Source organism: Cotesia typhae, unplaced genomic scaffold, assembly GCF_013202065.1.
Source record: "Cotesia typhae breed Kobodo isofemale line unplaced genomic scaffold, CoteBio_Ctyphae contig_22, whole genome shotgun sequence".
Taxonomy (NCBI): domain Eukaryota; kingdom Metazoa; phylum Arthropoda; class Insecta; order Hymenoptera; family Braconidae; genus Cotesia; species Cotesia typhae.
Window position 1 is genome coordinate 1,695,738 of NW_027423728.1, and position 15,783 is coordinate 1,711,520.

The window sequence follows — 15,783 nt, forward strand, 5'->3', positions numbered from 1 at the left end:
GCGAGTGCTGCTGGTCGTGGGGGCAGGCATCAAATACATTCGAAGAGTCAAGTCTGGTCATATTTTTTAAAAATAAATTAATTTCATTTTTTCAAAGATGTATTTATTTTCATTAGTTTAACAAACTATATTAGTTATTATAAAATTTATCAAACAAAATATATTATAAGCAAAAAATTCTTATTGCATTTTTTTTAATTGTTTCAATTTTCTCTTGAATGATCGCAATTATTAATAATCCTTCCATAAAATACACAGTTTTCAAACTTGATATTGGAGCAGTTAAAAATTATATCTCCACTGAGTATACAAAAATACAGTTTTGATAATTCATAACTTGATTATTCAAATTAAAATTTTTAGATGAGTATTCTGATGATAGTTTACTGGTAGGAATATTATTTTCAGAAATTTTTCTTATTTAACAGATGACAAAACAACATTGATAAATATTTTTAAGGTAGAGGTAGCAATAGAAATTACAGTGGTTAAGAATTTGCTATAGTGACGGAATAAACAGTCCCTAGTTACAAGTGTAATTACGCATGAGAAATTCTTTCCTCCCGCCGTTACAGAGGGCGCGCGTGTACTTCTCACAGGGAGTTAATGTTAAACTTTCTTTCCTGCCATTAGAGAGGAAAGTACGTACTTTCGACCGAGGTATGAAGAAAAATAATTTTCCTCAAGTAAATTTTCCCATACCGTTTGTTTACAGTGCATCAGCTTACCAGACAAACCAATCAATTACACACAAACACATATTGCATTAGTCATTTCTAAAGATCATGAATATAACATTGCCAAAACAACAGTTTTTAATAGCGATAACGTTTCAACGCTTAGACGTTTTACATTGTTTAAGTGTCAGTCAGAAAAGACGCTATTCGCATAGCATTAACGAGTACCTTTGTCCACAAAACAACAAACTGCTCTTAGAAGATCATAATCTTCAACTTCGAATGTGATCAAGATTGTATTGTCGCTTGTGCTTTTGAAAGTTCAAAAAAATACACCTAAATTATCAACTCTGTTGCGAACACCATTACTATTGATACTAACATTTTAAAAGAAGACAATCTCAATTTTAGACTGCTACGAGGTTTCACCGGAAACTTCTTCATTGTTGATATGGCTGAACCAATTCTGGTAACTGACTTCTCAAATCATTTTGGTTCAAATCGTCAACCTTATACGTGAATGCCTTTACGACAACTTTCTAATCATAAATATGATGAATTTTTTTGTAAAACTGCGAGGTCAAACAAATTTAAGTATGATACTAATTTTATGGATTTTCTACAAAAATTTGTCGATATAATCGCATTTATCTATCCAATTAAAAGCAAAGAAAAATTAAAAAGTGCGTCACATTAGCATAAAATCGGGTTCACTCGTTTTCTATGAAACTTGAAAATAGCTCAAGAAGTATTCCATAAATTGAACAAACCCAGTATTTCTGTTCATTACCAAGTGTCCCATCTTCAATACCATACATGATTTAAAAGAAAAAAACAAAAATCCTTTTGATAAAAGTTGCATTTACCTTCCAGAGGAAATCGAGATTCTTTCTTTTTTCAACGAAGTGCTTAAACACAAAATGTAATGAAAAAAAAATTGACACCCAAGTCAAGCTCAAAATTCAGAGAGCCACTATAGATGGATACCTGCAAACTTGCTACGAATTACCATCACCATCTTCCACGGCATGCCAACAGAAATCTGGGGAGGGGAAAAGTGAGGTGGTCGGAGATGGTCCATCTTACAGCAACAAAGAAAGTTTATTTCTAATGTATATAACTTAAATTTATGATCAATACAACAAGTTAATAGCAAGTAGCAAATAGCTAATTGCAAACTTGCAACGAATTATCACTACTACCACCCACGGTATGCTAACAGAAAGCTTACCCCCAACTACTATGAGGCACTATCCTCTTTAAATTTCCTTTTGAACTTCACCCGCCGTCATAGGAATAATGAAAGTGATGAAGGGTATGGACAGGCGTATCTACACATAATACTGAATTAACTGTGACGCTGCAGTAGGTTGTTCAGATGCAATAGACGGCAACTTCTTTTACGTTTATTCTTTCGACAATTGCTATTAACATCTTTCCAAATAAGCAATACTACCTCAAATTTAAAGCTTTAGTGCCATCTTAAATTTTAACAGTGAGCTATACAATTTTTCTCACTATTTTTGCAGAGGTCCAATAAGGGTTTTACAATTCGAATAACAGTTTCATACGTACTAGGGTAGGCCAAAAATGAATAGATCTGAAAAATTTGTGGAATTCATCATACATAATTTTAGATTTAACTTTACCTTGAAATAATTTAAACTAGTCGTCTTAGTGAAAAATCATTTTAAACCTTTTTTTTGTAGATCATTCAATTTTCCACAAGATTTTTATTAATTTTTAGGATATGCTAATTTTTTGAAACATAAAAAAATTAAGCTAAAAAAAAAATTTTTTCCTGTGTTATTAAAATCGGAAATTAAGAATCGCAATTATTTCTCAATATTAATATTTAAAGCTCAAATTTTACCCAAATGACTACCCATTTTTTGCAAAAAAGACTTTCGAATCTATTATCATTTCATGCAGCAGGAGAAATTTGTTACTAAGGTGGTAAAAAAAAAAGTAAAACGAAAAGTACGGAAGCTGAGAGGTTATTCAGATTCGGACACAGATGATGATGAATATGATGGCGAGTTGGTAAGAATAGATAAAATGACATACAAGTAATCTCTAATTATTTATTTGAAATCGTTAAAAAAGTATCTTAGTGTCGTAATAGTTAGTAAAATCGATTACTTTATAATTATCACTCATAATGTTGGATAGAGAAAATGTCAAAAACTTAATAGTGCACGCCTCAAACGCTCATGTTCATTCTTAATGTTAACGGGATAGAAGTACCGTTTGTCGCCACTGTAGCTTTTTGACCACTCAATACCCAAATTGCTGTATAAATAATTTTATAAACGTTATGACATCTTAAATTCGGTTTGTATGAATGTCAATGGTTAAAAATTTTATTAAAATAATACCCTTAAATGGATATTATCTTAAACTACAAGTGATCAAAAACGGCTTTAGATGGAAAAAAAAATCGATTCTAAGTTTGTATCTCACGTAGCACCTCTTATACACTTACTATGCTAAAGCACAGCACTTACTATACCACTGAGCTGAAAATAGCATCACCTCGATATAAAATTAGAATTACGTTTTACCGTGTAAAGTGACCAAAACGGATATTTCCCTATCTTTTTACCTATTTAAAAACAAAATCATCATTTACATTAATACTAGTAAAGAAATAAAATTAGTTTTTATCACTACGAAAAAACTTTATTAAGTGAATAATTATTGTTTTCATTTAATGTAATCATATTTTAAATTTCAAAGTTTTTCGCACTTTTAATTTTTATTTCCTCGTTATAATTGATGAGATTGTGAAACATTTAATTTTTTACTACCAATAACTTTATAATAAATTTACCCTCTAAGTATATTTATATAAAAAAAGAACCTGATATATTTATAAAAAATTAACAATATCTAAAAAATTAAAAAAAAAAAAAAAAACATTTATTATTTTAAAAATATTTTTCAAGAGTATGAATGAATATGGTTCATGAATACTGTTAGTCAAAATCAACAATGGCAAGTTTAATAATTATCAGAGCACTGTAATAGTCAGTAATCTAAATGAATATAGAAACAGATTCTGCTAATAGCCCCTTCGAATCATGCACACAATATATGGCTTTGAATATATGACTTTGAATAAATTATCGCACTAATCAGAAAATTAAAACTTTCAGATTTCTTTCAAAATTACAATTTTTTAGCGAAAAGTTGAAGATATGAATGAAAAGTTTCAAAGATTAATTTTTATCCTTACGAATGTACTGATCAATATTTTTCGTCACTTGCTTTTGAATTTTAATCTATTTTTTTTCTTTTCGAGTTCTCAATTTTTATTTTTAAGAGGTATTATCAATAATTATCGGTTACTTAGCAAATGATTGAAAAAAATTAAAGAACATCAATTTACTTATGCTCAACAAAACATTTTCTTTTATCAAGCCGCATTTATTTTTTAAGATATTGATGACAGACAAGTTTGAGATTCTCAAGATAATAAAAATGAATCAAATCTGAAATTATATAATAATCCAGCAGATTTGAAATTTAGCAGGTATCTTTTTTTTTACAATGTAGGGATAAAAGCGGACTTGCTGTATCAACTTCCGGAAGGTTTCAAGGTGTTGTAGATGAAAAATGTACGCAATTGGGCTATAATTTCTAAAAAGGTGAAAGTTAATAAAAATGTTTTTAATGTTACATTAATTAACATTGGTTTTTCAAAAATGATGATCTAAAAAGTTTAAAAAATCGGTTGATTTATTTAAAAGTTAATACGGTTAAAAAATTCAAATAATAGTGTTATATGAAACTTCTATCAGAGTTTTGAGCTCGAAGAGCTCAAAAGCTTAGAACAGTTATCTCTTTGAGCTCGGAGAGCTTAAAATAAACCGAAAATAATATTTCTGAGCTCGAAGAGCTTAAAAAAAAAAGAAGTGAAATGTTTAACGCTCAGGTATAGAGTTAGCGGGAAGTTACAGGAATGGCCTTTGGGGTCAACTGTTTTCCTATTTTTTTTTTTTTTTTTTTTTTTTAGTAAGTAAAAAAGTGGTTAAAAGTGCCCGGCATTTTGAGATATAAAGGTGTTAGTCTACAATAGCTTACTGGTATATAAAAAGCGTTTACTTTTTAAATCTTCGTACATTTCAGTATGTCGAACCACCTTTAAACACTACTTCAATTCTAATTAATTGACTTGATGAATTCAAAAGAAATAAAGTATTATTGCCCTATAATTAGAACAGGATTTGAATTTATATTTTAAGAACAGATATTTTGAAAAAATTTTTAAAAGAATTGAAGAATTAAAAAAAAATCTAAAGATACCATGGGTAATTTTTTGAAAGACAAAAAAAGTTTGCTAAATCGGTGTTGCCAATTTCCATAATAGATTCAGTTAGTCTGGGTTATCCGAAATTTATATATGTACTGTTGTAAATATTCACAAGTTTAAAAAGTTAACTCGGTTTGATATTATTTTTACTCTATGAAATTTTTGAGTAACTCAAATAAACCCCGAAAATTTTTTAAATGAAAGAAAATTTTAAAAATTTTCCATCTAGAATAAGGAAAAAATTCTTTGACTTACAAATTTTTGAGGCATCGTCGAGTAGTTAAGTTGATCATATGAAAAATTTATATCCTTTGATATATATAGTAAATATTGTTTGAATAAGATACTTGGTGAAAGACGTTATTTGCTTATATTGATGAAACTAAGTAGGAAAATTTACTTGGACTTTAAGATACCACAAAGATACCGTAAATTACGAAACATGATGTGAAAAAGTGTAGAAGCTAGGATTTAGAATTTAATGTTGAAAAAAGTGATTTGTAAAGGTTACTATAATGAATATAGAATCACTCTTTAAAAATTATCGTTTCAAATAGTAAAAAGTGCCAAGTCAATAATTATAGTTTTGTTTTAATTGTTATATTTAAAATTTACTTTTTTACCGTGTAAATGTTGATGTAAGTGACATTATAATACATAGATTTTATTACTGATTGTAGGAGAATTTTTTTTCTGTATGATTTTTGAATTGTAACATGTGAATAATAAGTATCATAAATTAACTTTTAAAATCACGATTTTATTGTTTGAATTAGTATTTATTATTAAATGATTGCTATTCATTATAGATCCAATATTATTTATTATTATATTTTAGATTTTTTTTTGTGAAAACTAAGTAAGTTTTCTTGGTTTGAGATATTTCAAAAGCCTACTCTTCCAACTAAATATGAAAATTGTGGGTTAACTAGAGTGAAAAACAGAAGAAAGAAAGCTTAGGAAAACTTTTTTGAGTGATCGTAAAATAATTTTTAACCAAAGAAAATATTTCTTGATCCGAAGAAGTTGTTCCTCTAGACAAATCAAACTTTTTAACAATATGTTCTGATATTCAATGAATAATTTCTAAAGGTATTTTCTTGAAGAGTGTTTTTTTTTCTCTGAGAATTTCCATTTTTTGACGAGAAATTTGATTTCTAAGTTTCCATTTAACGTTTGAGTGCTGCAAAGATAGACGTTATCCCCATTAAGTGTGAGTAGAAAAAAACATGGGAATGGTTCTTAATGAATTATCTTTTCAGATAAAAAAGTTATATTTTTTACGAAGTCAAAATTTTTTTAATAAAAAAAATTTCTACTTCAATAAGCTAAAAATTTTTACTTTGATTCAAAACAAAACTTGTGAAGAAATTTTTCTTCTTGGTTCAAGGTAGCTTTTTTTTTTATGTGCAGTTTTGAATTGTAATTATGGTTTATTTTACTATTTTTAATCACTTTTACTACACAAATGCTATTATAATTTTCAACAATGTAATAAATCACCACTTTATTATTTCATGTTTGAGGTGTGCAAAGTAATTACAGTACGATCATAGTATATTATTTTATTAATATCGTCATACTAAAAAATATTCAATCTATTCTGTTTTTTATATTTTTAACGCATGTCAACTAAAATGCTAACGTTTTGAAGACTGGACTCTCCTTCTTATCTAGGGTAAGAATTATTTGTACTAAAATATAAAAGTTTTTCATCATATATTGCATTGAAAAATTCATATATGCATGTCTCGAATAATCATGGTATTTAAAGCTATATTATTTTAATTTTAACAGAATTTCATGTTGAAGGTCGATTCAAAAAACGATAACCTAAATTAGACCTGTTTTACATTATACTGACGAATTGGAAAAAAAAAAATAAATATTTGCATAAGTAGATAAAAGATTGTTTATAACTGCTAGTGGATACATATTAATTGTAATTAAATGAAATAATATCGTGTTGCTATTTCCAATACAATTTTTTGCAGTAGCCATATTAGAAGGTTAATTTAAAAAAAAAAAAAAACCTAGAAGTTAACGTAATGAACCGTCAAAAGCAGTCTTACAAAAATAATTATTCATCAATTTATTAGTGTTATAAATCTGTTCATTAATCATTTTTTTTCATAACAGTTTTTTTTTTATATTATTTACATGTATATTATGAATTTCAGATACAATTTTATTCGACGAAATCGGAAACTTGATTTTCAGGCGAGGCTGGGCTTTGCCTTCACGCTCAAGGCAAGCAAAAATGGCTTGATCTTGTCTAAATCACGCATGCTGATTTTTTACCTGTGTGTTCTTAAAAGTTGTCATTACATGTGATAATTCGCTCATTTTGCATGAAATCCAATTTTCGAACTGATATGTTGTCAGTTATTGAAAATAACGAGTTGATTTTCACAAATTTTTTTTGTAGAAAATGTAATGCTCTACAGGGCTGTTTTTATTATTTTTATTGAAATTATCTTTTAACACCGGAAAATCATGTTGGAAATGAAAAAAAATGTTATCTTGTTATTCTATAGGAGATTGAAGTTGATGAGTTAAACCTTAAATTCTCTCTTTTAATGAAAGTACATATATTTATATATTTTGCTATAAATTATCAGTTTTTTAGGTAGGATAGAAGAAATATATTGCTGTCCAAAAATAAAACATCCCAATTGCCCCTTCCTGATTTTCACACCCTTTTTGGTCTTACCTCGTCAGTCATTGGTTTAACTGGTATTAACGAGCAAATTTTTTTTCAGGTGATGAGCCAAGAAGTTAAAAAAGAGAACCCACTGCAGTTCAAATTCCGTGCGAAATTTTATCCAGAAGATGTTGCTGAAGAAATAATTCAAGACATTACACTTCGCTTATTTTATCTTCAAGTAAGTAATCTTGTGATTTTTTTCAATGGCTTTAGTTATACAGATTGTAACAGTTTTACCTACTCAGGTTAGCCCCTAATCAATTTTATAAATAATTAAACAAAACTAACAACAATAAAAATTATCAGGGCGCCACCAGGATTATTAATCACGGTTCCTGGAACCGGTCCAGAGCTGAGAAAACTTATCTCACGGTAGAGAGAGAGTGGAGGAAGGTGCTGTTGAATAATAAAAAATTAATTAACAATATACCGGTATTTATTAACAATAAAAATTTTACAAACTTAACAAATTTTAAGCGCTCACTCACACACTTATAATCTAACGAAGCAGAGAATCTGCGAAATAACTGCGAAATACACGATATTTACAAACGAACCTTCCAATGACGATACGATGACTAGACGGGCTTTTTCAAACAAACGGTCTCCCACACCTGTCTTAGAACTAAACTTAAAATTAAACGTCCACCGGACGACCAAAACTAACTAACTTACACACTTTTCTACTTAAAATTAAGTCCACAGGACTACCGAACTTAACACTATTAACACTCTCTATCACGCATAACCCGTTCAATTCTTCACACACATAACCCACACTTCGCTTAATTGATTTTACAATTTTATAAATTTTAATAAAAAAGGATTTTAATTTAATTACAATATTTTTCCAAATTATTCAATCATTTTGGTAATTGGTAAAAACAATAATTCCAATTCAACAATCAACTTCAATTAACTTCGAACTAATCCCTATAGAACCAGAGGCTTAATGCCTTGAATTAACTTAGTCACAATATCAACCTTTACAATCACTTCAAAATTATTAACAAAAGTTTAATTCACTAACTCTGATTAAATTTTTACTGTGACGATTTTTTGACTCGATTAACTGATTACTTGGACTTAATATCCACGCCGACAATTATCAAGTGTCATTAATTTTAATTTAATTCCTTCACGGACCTAATCCCCAAAATTTACTTAATTTCCACGTGATATAAAATAATTAGTTTTACAATAAAATATTTTCAATAAATAATTCCTAATATAATATTCTTAATAATTTTCCAATCTATATTATTTTCAATAATTAATTCTTAATAAAATATTCTTAATAATTAATTCTTAATACAAAATATTATCAATAATTTTCTACTCGTTGATCAGTTATAAAAATTCGACACGAGTCGAAATAGTCAAATTTTATTTGCTAGAACATTCGCCAGTCGAGTCTTGCTTGACCTTGGGTATTGGAATTTATGCGACACACAACTGACGCTTGACGAAAATTCCACGAATAAAATCTATCGATTTTTCTAAATGACAAAAATTAATCAATTTTACTCAGTTAATTATTGAAAGATTAATTTAATGAATTTTCTTAGATGTTAGTTAATTGATTGAAAACTTTCAGATATTAAAACTTCCCCCGCAAGGTCGATTGAGTGATCCTCGGGTATAAACCCCCATGAAAATCACTAAATCCAAAACTAGCAAATGTTTCACTATTAATCTATTAATAATCGTCGATTAAACGATCCAATTGATAAATAATTAGGAGAAGTAACTGGGCATTGGATAAACCGCGGTCCACTTCCTTCCCACAGAGCAATAATTGACACCTTGACGAACAAAACGATGATCTAACTCACTCGTTGAGGATGAAGTCCTAGTTGTAGTTGGCTTCCTTCGTCTCGTCAGTACTCTCGGGAACGGTCCTTTTTGATCTCCGTGGTACTCAGTCTGGCGGTCACACTACTTCTCCCTGTTCCACTGCACGGCTCACCTATTTTAACCCAAACTCACCCCCTCCTATTCTCCCTTTAGGCCCGAAGATCGAGACGCGCCAGTGCTATGTCGAATAATTATCGATATTCGGTGACTTATCGATTAAGGGTAATTTTACCCTGTTACAAGATCATTAAAATTAATGCAATAAAAATACATCAATTATTCTAAAATTACGGTCATTTGAGAAGATAAAAGATTCAAGAGGTGTGGTAAAATAACAGGTACGATGAATCCGCAAATCAAATATATGTACAAGTGCCAATATTAATGAACCTTAAATTCTTATACTATCTAAAGTTAAAGCTGCGGAGGTTTTTAATTTCATTTTTGTTGTAAATCGTATATTACTAAATTAATCTATTAAAGATAAGTTATCAACGTTTTTAGACAGCTCATCGAAAATTGATTATGTACATGAATTTTTACTTTTCAATGTTTATAAGCTATTGTGCTCTAATAGAGCTAAATAATTAAAAATGAATTATGTACTAATACAAAAACGTGTCATTTATGCCAAAAACATGACAACCCAAATAAGATAGCTGTTTACTCTGAATCTGCTCTAAATAACTTAACTTAAATAAGCCATTAATAAATTCAATTTTGAATTGCTGTTTCTCTCAATTTTAAGTCTTATTTTAAATAACACTTTTTATAAAGTTCATTAGATGAATTTGCTTCATTAAATAATTAAAGAGCTCAAAACTAAGTTTCTTACGTCATTCGTTTAAAAGCGGAATTGTTTTTTTCATGGCGAAAATTTGCTACCACTTTTCATGATCGAAAGATAGATGCGTTATTTGATGTTAAGGCCCGATGACCAAATGGCGAGTAACAAAAAATATGTGACAAATAAAAATATATGATTTCAATAAAACTTATAAGTTATAACATAGAAAAACATAATGGCTCTAAATAAAAATAGGTGAAAGTTTAATTGACTTAACTATCATAAAATCTTTGTAAATATATACTTTGCATATCTAAGAGTTAACATAGAAACATTAACCAATATAACAGGTAGTTTTTTACGAATAACCTTGGTAATTGATATAAATTGCAGATCCAAGTTAAACAGATAATCATAAATTTTATTTTTGAAAACTTCAATACTCGTTGCATTTATTATATGTATTGAAAACTACTCCTAGATATAAATAGCATTAAGAACAAAAGAGAACTCGTAGTAAGTGACAGCATAGTTTTGTGTTTTGAAGTTTACATTGTTTTTCTTTGTTGCTAATCTTTCAAAGCGCCTACCATCTAGATCTTTAGTAAATAGCCCACGTAGACAAAAAGGCTTATCTAAATATAATAACTTATAAAAATAATAAGACAGATGATAATTTAATAAGTCAGAATCACCAACTAAATCTGAAATCGGGAGTAAATTAAAACTTTTGAAGTGACCTTTTTGAAATAAATGAACTGACTAATTACTAGAGTTCTAAAAAACTACGAAATAATTAATAGTTTAAAAAACTAAAAAACAAGCTTTATTAGAAGACCAAACTAAAAAGCAGAAAATATTTTTCAATAAGCCTAAAATAAGAGTAGAGTTATAAACAAAAAATTAATTAAAAAATTTTTTAATTAGGCACCCCACACTTTTTTACGATTGAATTATTTAGGTTTTTAAATTATTTTTACATCGCTATGTAAAAAATTTTTGGATACTATGACTTTCCGATTTCGTTCATAAATATGGCAAAAAGTTGTGTCTACGTCAGGAATAAAAGTCGGGTATTCCAATTTGCGGACTTACTACACTCGCCTTCGGCTCGGTGTGCAACTGATTCTTTTAAAATTTAAAAGACTGTTTCCATTTTCTTTAACCAAGACACACCGCCTATGTTATTATTATTATTATTATTATTATTATTATTATTATTATTATTATTTTGGTATTAAATGCTCAGGGGGGTTATCCCCGGAGTCCGATTCTCCGAGGGCCCAGCCTGAGCTCCATCCGTTACTGCTGGACCACTCCGCACAACAAGGCGGTTAGTGATCACAGCAGGCCAAAGTCATTTCCCTTAAGAGACGGAGAGAACCAAGTATAACAGCCTTCTGCATCCTAACTGCCAAGAACTCAGCTTTTGATGAGCAAGCTGGAACTTTGGCAAGTGAGGATACAAAAGACTGTTTCATCCCTCCTAGGACGCCAACAATCAGGACAACAAGCTTGACACGGTAACCTGGGTAAAGTTTGCCAATTTCAAACAGGAGATCCTGATATATTTGTCTTTTGTGCTCTTCTTTGGCTGAGATGTTGTATTCAGCCGGGGCCGAGAACTCAATGACATAAATGTCACGAGTGGCCTTGTCGAAGAGCACAATATCAGGTTTGTTGTGATCTATCCGCCGGGTTGTTGCAAATGGCATGTTCCAATAAATTTTGCAACTGTTATTCTCAACAACCTGGGGAATATCTCCTGGCAGATAAGGCAGCACTGGTGTCACGTCAATACCGTAGCAATGACGAAGATAGTAGTACAGTACTCTCAGGGCAGCATTGTGACGCTGGATATATGCACCTCTCGCCAGCACTGGACATGCCGACAAAAGGTACATAAGCGTCTCCGGATGTTGTCTACACCTCCTACAGGACGTGTCCGGAAGCCGCACCTGGAGCACCTTGCTACGGTACTTAAGAGTGTTAATGACACCATTTTGGCAGGCAAATATGAACCCTTCAGTCTCGGACATCAGGCCAGCTGACTAAGAAGGAAAACGTCAGCTGGGTGGACAAGCCATGATCACGCACGTGTTTAAAGAACACGCTGTGCATGAACTTGTCCATCAGTTCGCCAAGGAGTAGTTTTTCCTCGGCGTTCCTGATGACGCTCTTAAATTCCTCCTTTCGGAGTTCCATAAGAGCGTTTATTTCTCCAAGACCAAGGGTTCTTGCCGCATATATTGCTGCCTTATACAAGAATGACCCCTTATGCGCATTTTCATGTTTATGTACAATTTGCATAAGAAAGTCATCCTCGTCTGCAGTGAAATTGACAACTTCGTGTGTTAAACCCAGGACCAAACGGTCGTGAAGCCGCTCCAAACTCTGCAAACCTCTCCCACCGATGGACCGAGAGAGGTATAATCTGGCGACAGATGAATTGGGGTGCATGCTCCGATTCATATTAATGATCTTACGGGTTTTGATGTCGAGATCTCGTAAATCCTTTCGGGCCCATTTCAGAACACCGAAAGAGTATAGTAAGACTGGAACAGCGAGCATATTAGTAGCTGAGACTTTATTTTTGCCGGAAAGTTCGGAGGACCAAATTTTCCGGAGTCTCCTAACATACTCGCTCTGGAGAGTTGCTCGGACTTCAGAGACCGCATGCATACGGTGCTCTTCCATTCCTAGGTATCTATACAACTCTCCGGCGTCTAATTGTCTTAAAACGCTCCCATCTACTAACTCGACATCATCCCCCGTATCAGAGCACTTACCCCTCGCCAGATGTACGACCGCACACTTATCCAACCCAAAAGACATTCCGACATCTCGTGTGTACTCTGCTACGATGTTGAGGGCCGCTTGTAGATGATCTTTATCAGCACTATAGAGCTTTAGATCATCCATGTAAAGCAGATGAGTGATCAAATAGTTTCGATCACCCGAAGGCCCCACAGAGTACCCATGAGTTTTACGGAGTGCAACAGATATAGGCAGCAGTGAAATGCAAAACAGCAGAGGGCTCAAGGAATCGCCTTGGAAGATCCCCCGTTTATACTCTACAACTCCGGTTACGTGTAATGCGTGTCCACTTCCAATGTGAAAACGCGTTCGCCAGAGCTGCATTGTACGCCGAATGCATTCCACTGTTTCCGGATTGACTTCCAGGCATTTGAGTAGATATAAAATCAACTCATGAGGAGTTGAGTCAAATGCCTTGCGATAGTCAATCCAAGCCATTGATAGGTTGCGTTGATAGTAGATCGCATCTTGTAAGACGCATCGATCCACTATCAGGTTCTCCTTGCAACCTGACAGGCCTCTTTTACTGCCACGTTGTTCATATATCTGTTGCCATCCAGGCTCTATCTGCTGCAAGATACGGTTATTTAAAATTTTTGTAAAAATTTTATAAACCGCATTCAAGCAGGTGATAGGCCTGAAATTCTTAGGGTCAGACAAGTCACCTTTTTTAGGTATCAGTACGGTTCGCCCTTCTACAAGCCAGTCCGGAATCGGATCGTCAGCTCTAATGTATGATGTAAATATGCGGGCCAGATGGAGGTGGGTAGAAGTAAACTTCTTCCACCAGAAGACATTAATGCCATCTGGTCCCGGGGCAGCCCAATTTTTGCTGCCATTTAGAGCTGAACGAACTTCATCCACACTGACTGCAGGGCTCTCTTCATCAGCATTCTGTCGACGGTGTTCCCGACAGAATACTTTGAAGTCGTGCAGAGCTGGAGTGTTGGCGTTCACGTTTGGTTAATCTCCATACAACTCAGTATCCAAAAAGCTTCCACCCGCTCAGGTGTTGGATAATTCCCGGTAACATCGGTCTTTGGTGTCAGGAAGCGTGAGGGGCTGGATCGAAACAGTGCGTTGTCGATCAACCGCTTCAGCCTTTTCTCTAATGACTTTTTAGCAGCCACTAGAGCCCGCAATTTATTAAGAGACTCTTCCTTAATGACAAGAAGCGTACTCTTGTTCAGTGTGTGATGACGCCACCGAAGTTCAGCAGCAATGCGCCGAATTCAGGGCGTGTATGTTCTTTGAGTTGTGTCGAACTCAATCACATATTGAATGCGGGAGACCTGTTTCCGGGATATGTCAATTTTCAAGCCAAGTTGTGAGATGCGCTGTTTCAACCTTGCCTCAACCTGATGTTTGTACGGAGATCTTCATTTACCGCGTCAAGCTGTTGTTGAGAGTAAGTTATCTTTTTAGATATACTTACTCGCCGTCCTGCAAAGGGATTGTTGTTATCCAAGGAGGAACGGCGTCGTTCTTGGTGTAATTGCGCCAGAAAAGAAAGTCTATTAGACTGCCTTCTATCCGGCACAAGCGATCTTCTGTTACGCCGAAGATGAGCGGCATAGTTATGCAGGTGTTTGTGCGTAAAATGCGCTAGCTCCGGATGCATATCACTCCAAAGAGTGTGCATCCGGGCCATATAACCGCTCACCCCCGGTTCGCTACGTTGGTAGCACACCAAGAGATCGACTCTGAGTTCCTTCGTCCACTTAAAGTTGGTCCTTATAGCGCCAGGGTCGTCATAATTCATCGAGTCCGGCGTGCTCCTCCCACCTGATGAATGGTCCTCATCCAAAAAGGACCGGTTGTGGGGAGCACTTCTGAGTTGATGTGTTGTAACTCAGGTATTTCCATGCAGTGGGTAGTTGGCCCACTGCACTGGCTACGTCGTTCGCCTACAGACCTGATGTTATGGTCTGCGTTTCCCGCGATGCGCCGCTTGGAGGCCACGTAGCAAGCATCGCTTATTATTATTATTATTATTATTATTATTATTATTATTATTATTATTATTATTATATCTGATACTATAAAAATGAATCCTTGACATCTAGCAAAAGTATTTAAGAAAATCTTTGCTAATTACTTCGAATCAGTTTGAATTCCACAATCATAATAGGGCAACGATACAATAGTCCTTTTACATAAGAAGTATGTCAGTATACTCACCACGCAAAGTAACATAGATAATTCTTCACGAATTACACACATGCTTCACCACATGGTTCGGTCATCTATATCGTACCGAAGTTCAAGTAACTTATAAGTTACTCGTACGTCATATGTAACTCGCAACTCAACTTTTGTTCACGTAACATTGCGACGTGTTATAATGAACGTAAATGTGATGTCAATGTGACGTACATGTCATTTCAGTCATATAATTTTAATATCGTATTATTTAACATTGAATCTCTCATAAATCAAAATTCTATGCTAAAGTTACATCATTGAGGCATCTTAGAGACATAATATGTGTTAGATGATCAATCAATTTGGGAATGCACAAAAACTATTAATAATATCACTGTTTACTATCTATCATAATTTATTGTTAGAATAATATTACGATTCTTTTTTCGCATATCAATCGCGGCTCATACCGTGCTAT

The 15,783-nt window shown here is 32.8% G+C and overlaps 1 protein-coding gene across 4 annotated transcripts in view; it reads left to right on the forward strand.

Annotated features, from left to right (window-relative positions):
- Window positions 1–15,783, forward strand: part of Moe (moesin) — a 28,596-nt gene that overhangs the window by 8,788 nt on the left and 4,025 nt on the right. For 3 of the 4 annotated variants that reach the window (XM_074238335.1, XM_074238334.1, XM_074238333.1), the window contains one exon: window positions 7,755–7,877. In XM_074238335.1, coding sequence (XP_074094436.1) covers window positions 7,755–7,877 — 123 coding nt within the window. Of the gene's footprint in view, window positions 1–7,220; window positions 7,243–7,754; window positions 7,878–15,783 lie in introns of those variants that run through there. The other variant, XM_074238336.1, reaches the window with a different exon arrangement.